The 7,702-nt window shown below is 37.5% G+C and overlaps 1 protein-coding gene across 2 annotated transcripts in view; it reads left to right on the forward strand.

Moving 5' to 3' along the window:
• The window catches only part of LOC102578688 (coatomer subunit delta-like), a 23,518-nt gene extending 16,152 nt beyond the window's left edge, over positions 1–7,366 (forward strand). For both annotated transcript variants that reach the window (XM_006338840.2, XM_006338841.2), the window contains exons 5-12: positions 2,467–2,709; positions 2,816–2,984; positions 3,536–3,840; positions 5,235–5,427; positions 5,533–5,686; positions 6,521–6,583; positions 6,674–6,770; positions 7,029–7,366. In XM_006338840.2, coding sequence (XP_006338902.1) covers positions 2,467–2,709; positions 2,816–2,984; positions 3,536–3,840; positions 5,235–5,427; positions 5,533–5,686; positions 6,521–6,583; positions 6,674–6,770; positions 7,029–7,118 — 1,314 coding nt within the window. In that variant the 3' untranslated portion in view covers positions 7,119–7,366. The remainder of the gene's footprint in view (positions 1–2,466; positions 2,710–2,815; positions 2,985–3,535; positions 3,841–5,234; positions 5,428–5,532; positions 5,687–6,520; positions 6,584–6,673; positions 6,771–7,028) is intronic.
• The last annotated feature ends 336 nt before the right edge of the window (positions 7,367–7,702 follow it).

Raw genomic sequence — 7,702 nt, forward strand, 5'->3', positions numbered from 1 at the left:
CAATTCTTTCTTGATAAGAAAAAGGGGCTAGGTGTGTGGGGGAAAAGATCACCCAACACTAAAAGCTCACATACCTTGGTAGGGATCACCCCCGACGAAAATCCACGATGATCTTGTCGGAAACTTGTTGATCTCCTCTTCTCTTCTTCTTTTCCTCTTCTTCTCTTCTTCTTCTCTTCTTCTTCTTCTCTTCTTCACTCTCAAGCCCTAGCCTTCACTCTCTTAAAAATGGAACAAAATGATCCAAAGATCAGCCCTATACAACAATATAATCCCAAAAGAATTGGCTAGGGAAAAGACTAAAATGCCCTTAATGATTCCCGGACGGATTTTCTTGTCAACTGCCCAACTTTCAAAGGGCCATAACTCGCTCATACGAACTCGGAATTGAGCAAACTCGGCGGCGTTGGAAAGATCATTCCACAAGCTTCACAACCATAACTGGAACTACTCCTAACTCATCCTGAGCTGGAAGTTATGACTGCTCAAAGTTGGCCAAAAACCACTGATTTCCACACTTAGCCAATTTTCCAGATTTTCAAATCCTTTCCAAAAATGAAAATTTTCAAATTCTAAGCCTCTTCTTAGCTATTTCAAATTGTCGGATGTTACAATTTGTCTCCATAAGAGTGAGAGATGTTGTCTTGCAACGATGACCTGGTGCAAAATTTTCATTACACCTAAAACATGGTCCTTTGGCTATGCGATTCTGTTTCTCTATCTCCCAAGCATGATTCAGAGAAGGATGAGGAGACATCTGTGCAAAATTAGGATTGATTCGTGATACGAGTTGGTTGCCTACTGATTGGTAAGGAATTTCACCTGCAAAACCAATTTGGGTTGTGTTGGATCATGACAGATTTGGCCATTGAGACCCTTTATGCCCACTATTGGAACCCACTTTTTGCTCAAATTCCATTGCAAGGCTCATGGATTTATAAATAGTTCTAGGCTTATGAATTCTTACATCTAATCTGAGTTACTCTTTAAGCCCAGTAAGGAACACCCCCAAAAGACAATGTTCAGGCCAATTCTTGACTGGGGCAGATCGTTTAGTAAATTCCTAGGATACTCTTGTATTGTGCCAAATTGTTGAATGCTACATAATTGTTCATCTGGATTTTGAAATTCAACATGACCATAGTTCTCTTGTAAAGCTATAACAAGGTCCTCCCATACAATAATATACGCTCACTGCACGAAGAGATCAAGCGCATCATCCTCCAAATACATGGATGCAACATCTACCTTTAGATCATCAGGAGTTTGATAGTACCAAAAAAAAAAAATTTCATCCTTCAAAATCCAGCCACAAGGATATCCTCCAAAGCGAGGAAATTCCATCTTTATGTGTGGCCTATGAGTTGATGTCTTCAACCACCAAGGCATCTCCATGTCAACATCAACATCCTCGACCCAAGAAGACCTTCCGGTGTCACAAGAACCTCTATTACGTTCTTGACCTTTTCCTTTAGCAGATGTACCAGGATTAGCATCAAGTTGAGTACCACTAGATTGAACCTTCGCAACTGCATCTAATGCTTCCAAACATGATATTATAAACGTTAATTGCTAGACAATTTGATCATTAGAGGGATCACTAGAATGATTCGTGACTAGTTGTGGTAGTGGTTCATTAGAAGAACGTGTAGATACCACCATCTTAGATCTTGTTGCTCTGATACCAAAATGATAGAAACTAAGATGAAACAAGATGAGAATGAAACTTAACTTGTTAAATAAAGTGCAAGAATCTTAAACACTACATCAACCAATAACTATGTCTGTATGGAGTGGACAAATCTCCAGATACAAAGATAGTAGTAATACTTTTCTCTCAGAATTCTCCTAAACACACATATTTATACGAACATAAAGATAACTCCTAATAGATAGAGATAGAAACAGTTACTGCTGTAGATAACTTCGGCTGGTAATAACTTCTGCTTCTAACTATTATAGATAACTACTGCTTATATATTTATCCTATTTAAAACAAAGAAACTAAGATAGATTATCTCCACATGCTTGTCTAGATTTACTTCTAGAGTGAGTACGTAAAGGAGCATTCGTATCAAAGTCTATATGGATGGTGAGGAACCAGAGATGTTTTAAAAACAAGAGCTGCTCTATGCAGAATTTGAAGCTGAATTGCCTGGTTCTTTTCTTTTTGTGGTGTAAACATGAATATCCTCAAGATGCAGAGGATATTCCTAGTATTTTAGAGTTCTTATGACCTCCATAGGAGTTCTTTGCTTTTTGCGACTTTTGGATGTAAGTATTACTAGAATACTACTTATGTATTCTTTTATTTATAATACAAGTTACCTTTCTCAAAAAAAATAATCTAAGTTCATTTTCATCAAGCTGTTAAGTATATCTCCGAAAGCTTTTTTGAGCTCGTTGTTTGATGATGTGTTCATCACATGGAAAGGTCATTTGGGCTGATACCTTGACTATTACTAGGTGCCTGAATATTCTTTTTCTCTTGACGAGGAAGGAGTTTGCAGGACAGCATTTGAGCTTATCTTCGCATTTGATGAAGTAATTTCTCTCGGGCACAAGGAAAATGTTACTGTGGCACAAGTCAAGCAGTATTGTGAAATGGAGAGCCATGAAGAGAAACTGCATAAGTTAGTCTTACAAAGCAAGATTAATGAAACTAAGGATGTCATGAAGCGCAAAGCCAGTGAGATTGATAAAAGCAAGGTAGTTAAGGATGCCAGTGCTACCTTTGCCTGAACCTTTTACCTTCCTTTGTCTTGATTTCTTTGAGTTCTATTAGAAGATTCAACATGTGGCCATTGCTTTGCAGATTGAGAGGAATAGAGGTGAGAAAGGAGGTTTCATGTCTCTGCAATCCATGGGTTCTGGAAGAATGGATACCGGCTTTGGCAGTGATACAAACTTATCTAGTTTAGGAGGCAGTGGTTCTGGATTTGGAGCAAGCATTGATGTGGATTCATTTTCCACCAAGTCCAAGGGTTTGTATTTGTTGTACCTTATAAACATGCTATGTGTCTTTTGCTCAAACACCTTGTCGAGGGTGGCGCATTACGAAGTATTGCATATTTTTCCTCATGGCTTCTTATATTCTTTGAGAAAAGAATGTGGAGCTCTTTCAACTCTAATTAGTATTAGATCTCTTTATATAGGGAGGAAAGTTATTAGAATTATATTGGGGAGGACTACTGTTGTCAAAGGTGGCGCCTAAGCCCTGAAGCGAGGCGCAAAACATGTTTAGCGGTTCGCCTCGCTTAGTGGGTGCTTCAGTGTCGTTACAAGGCTCTGACATATTTTTCCTCTGCTAATGAGCGTAATCCTAATTTGAATCCTGGAATCAGTTGGTAGGCCCAAAAAGTTTGTGCATTTACATTGTGTTATTTCCCTCATAGTTCTTAAGCGTTTTCCTTTCCATTCTTTGAATAAGCATGTTCTTTTACTTGTTGAAAACACACATAATTTCTGGAAAAACATCGAGGGCGTGGTCGAAAACCAATTTGGTATAATTAGCTCATCACATTTATCTGATCAGGTCGTCCAGCTGCATCTGCTACAGGCCCCCCAAAAGGTCTTGGTATGCAGCTAGGTAAAACACAAAGGACCAACCAATTTTTGGAATCCCTGAAAGCTGAGGGTGAAGTCATTGTCGAAGATGTCAGACCAAGCATTGGTCAGTCCAAGCCAGCTGCTCCACCACCAACTGATCCTGTCACCCTTACTGTTGAAGAGAAAATTAATGTAACATTAAAGCGTGATGGAGGTATCAGCAACTTTAATGTCCAGGGTACCTTATCTCTCCAAATTCTGAACCAAGAAGATGGACTTATCCAAGTTCAGGTTCTCTTTCTCTCTCTCTCTCTCTCTGTTTGTTCTCTTTTCTCAGCATGTGTAAGCATCTTTTTGAGTTTCTTTTATTGCATCTTTAGAGCTATTTTAAAAATCAAGAAATGGTAATACTGCACTTCCTCTTCAAAGCAATGGCACCTGTTGGTCAATAGATATTGGCACACTAGACACCAATAGTCACACTGGTCTTCATTGGATCCAAACAAAGAGAAAGCTAAAAAATTCCTGATACACTGGATTTGGTACCTGGCAAGCACGAACCAGGCAATGACAATATCTAGTAACATAGTTATGACAACTTCTTCTGATGTACTGGAAGTATTATGTAATAAAGTTTATTAGAAAGTATTCTTTCAAAGAGTTTGTGTCAATATTCGAGGCTTGCCGTCTCATGCTCAGTGAAGTGGATTGAGAACCATGAGGTCCCGTGTTCAAATCCTAGTGGAGGCAAAAAATGTTAGGTGATTCCTTTCCATCTGTCCAAGCTTTAGTGTTTAGAGTTACTGGCCCAGTAACTAGTGAAAGGTAGCAGGTACCTCATGGAATTGGTCGAGGTGCACGAAAGCTGGCCCGGACATTGCGGTTCTGAGAAAAAAAGAATTGTATGTCAAATAACAGTTGTATTGAAGGGTATAATGAAATCACTATAGATGCATTTTTCTTTGATTCTATTGTGTGCATAGAAGGTATGACTTGTTACATATATTTATGACACTCTACAATCATATGAATTGCGTTGATATTAGATTATTAACATCTTATTATGCCCTAATGTATTGTGTCCCTTTCTTTATTAAAATACTTTTTCCATGAGTTCCTTTGGTTTGTTTCTTCGTCCCCTGGTGAGTACCCCACTCTTTCTCTTTGTAGTTTGTAAAGAGAACTAAAAGAAAAGGCAGGGTACTTAAGTCATCTGTTATGCTTCTAGTTTGAATCAAATGAATTCAAAGTACAGTTACAGGCAGTCATGGTTTTGGGTGGATTGTACTTTTTATTCGTATAGATGCAATTCATGATTCCTGCCCACACACTTGTCTGCCTTATTCTTTAAAGCTGATGATAAAAGTCCTTTGCAAGCCAAGTATTTGGCATTCACTTATCTTCATTTGCATAACTCTCTCTTTGGTTTCCTTTCCATTGTCATCTTTAGACAGATTGTGTCATGATTTTATAGGTCAAATGTGTATGCCAACAGGTTTTTTTGACTGCCCCTTCCTTCTTTTTTTCGGGAAAAGAAGTATGTTCTAGCGCCCATATCAGTTTGAAATATGTTTTAAACATGAGGCTCTAGCTCCTAGATTGCAGACCTATCTGATCTTAGAAGGCAGGGATAACCTTTGATTGTTTTGCTTGATGGTATTTGTCATCTCTTTCTGTTTGTTCAGATTGAAACCAGTGGTAATCCAGCCATCCACTTCAACACACACCCAAATATCAATAAGGAGTTATTTTCTAATGAAAATATTCTAGGCCTCAAAGAACCTATTAGGCCTTTTCCTGCTAATCAATCTGGTGACGGAGTTAGTCTCTTGAGATGGAGAATGCAAAGTGCAGATGAGTCAATTTTACCTTTAACTAGTAAGCTTCGTAATTTTTGGTTTTTCCTGTGTGCATCTCTGTTTTTTCATGCTTTAGTTTCAGTCATGTTTAATCTTTATAATCAATTTCATATTTTTTTCTCAGTTAACTGCTGGCCTTCAGTTTCTGGGAATGAAACCTATGTGAATATTGAGTATGAAACCCCAGCACAAACTGATCTACAGAATGTTGTGATTTTTGTACCTCTCCCAGCTCTCAGGGAGGCCCCACGTATACAGCAAATTGATGGAGAGTGGAGGTGGCACTCTTAACTTTAAACTTCCCTCCTTTTATATCAAAGATGAATACTGTGGATATTTTGAACGATACTTGCACAGAACTTATTGTGGTAGAGCTTTAAAGGCTGAAAATGGTTTTATACAAAGCTGTCAATATCTCTGGAGTGCCTAGCAATTGTTTAGTGCCTTTAAGTCAGTTGTATAATACGGTCAAGGCAAGGATGTGGTTTCATGTTTAAATTAATGTGTCACCTGCTGCTTTCCCCAATTTTGGTCAAGCTGTTGCACTAGGTTTCTGGGATAAGAATTTTGGAGATAGTGCAAACTTTCTTTGGTTCTTTAATGGAAGGGGTGGATGCTATTTGGTTATTCTTGCTCAATGCTAAACTTCAATTCCATGTGCGTTCCTAGATGAAGAAATCAGTATTTTGTATCCATCTTGTTGCACCTTGTATAAAGTGTCCTTGATGATAAAAAAGGGAATTTTCGTGTGGATATTAGTTTAGTGTCAAATTGTTTAGTCTCATTGGTTGTGAAGAGTTTTGAAATAATGAATTTAATTGTAGTAGGTGCACGAATTGCAGATGTATTTTCCCTTTTATGAAGTCATGCAGCTAAAGCTGAATCGGAAGTGGCATGATTACTTTTAGAACCAAATGTGAATGAAAGAATGAACACATAGTCAAAATTGTCGACCAGACACTGATAACTGCTACTCTGATTTGTACCCCAAACCAAGATTTGTTAATATGACCAATCCATGTATTGTAATGTGATTGGGAGAGCATCTGCAGAGTTCTGTTTATATGATCAAATGTTCCATTAAGATTCAATATTTTCACCATTGACTGCAGGTATGATTCCAGAAATTCTGTTCTGGAGTGGTCTATAGTCCTCATTGACAATTCTAATCGCAGGTTAGCTTATGTTGAAACTTGCTTTTGTTCTGAAACATGCGATCTTAAGTACTTGTTTCTCATTCTAATGCGGAAACGGAAACATTGCAGTGGATCACTGGAATTTATTGTTCCGGCAGCAGATCCTGATGTCTTCTTCCCGATTTCTGCCCGTTTTACTGCCTCAAGAACATTCAGTGACCTGAAGGTTTGCCTGTTTTTACATACTTGTGTCTGGAGATAATCTGATGATCCTGATTTCATCTCCTCAACTATTTTGATTTGTTTGCATCTGATCCTTCGTATGTCTGTTCTGTGATAATTCTTGTTCATTTTCTCAAAGAGATGTAGTAGCGGGTGGCACTCAGTAACAATGTTGTGGGAGTTTACTGTGGTTTAGTTTGATGTTAGTCAGAGTAATTGGAGACTAGAGTTGATTGAAATGTTGATTTATTGTAATTTTCAGGTTGCCAACATTCTGCCATTGAAAGGTGGGTCTCCACCCAAGTTCTCTCAAAGAACGTTGCTGGCTACCGAGAACTACCAAGTCGTGTAACCGTAATGGTGGCATGGATAAATTATGTTTGTTTCTAGCAGCATATTGTTTGTAGGAGCCCCTTTTCCCTTTTTGGTGTTCGAGTGTGGGAAGGGCATATTTTGGATTTTGGTTTGTACTATGCCCTTATTTTTGTCCTTGGGAAAGTTCTGGGTCATGGTCAGGCTGAGAGATATAGTAAGGACGTTAAATTCTTGTGCATTTCATAGTTTAAAAATAATAAAGGTGGACCAAAGATATTACGACTATTTACTCTGCCCTCCAAATCATAAAGGTATAAATTATACAATCAAGTCTAATCTAGATCTGCGTTTAACAAAATCTCGTGTTTCTAATCTATCTATATATAACATAATAGGCGAGGTGAAAATGCATACAACAAAATCTTGTGTTTTTAATCTATCTATATATAATAGGTGAGGTAAAAATGCATATGTGTCAACATCACAAAAAATAGAATTTTGAATTATTAAAATTAATTTAAATTCTAAAAATAAAAATAAAAATTGCAAACACCATAAAAACTGAAAAAGTACTATAGTAATAATAATGATGATAATAATAATAATAATAATAATAATAAT

Source organism: Solanum tuberosum, unplaced genomic scaffold (genome assembly GCF_000226075.1).
Source record: "Solanum tuberosum cultivar DM 1-3 516 R44 unplaced genomic scaffold, SolTub_3.0 scf00007, whole genome shotgun sequence".
Classification (NCBI taxonomy): Eukaryota; Viridiplantae; Streptophyta; class Magnoliopsida; order Solanales; family Solanaceae; genus Solanum; species Solanum tuberosum.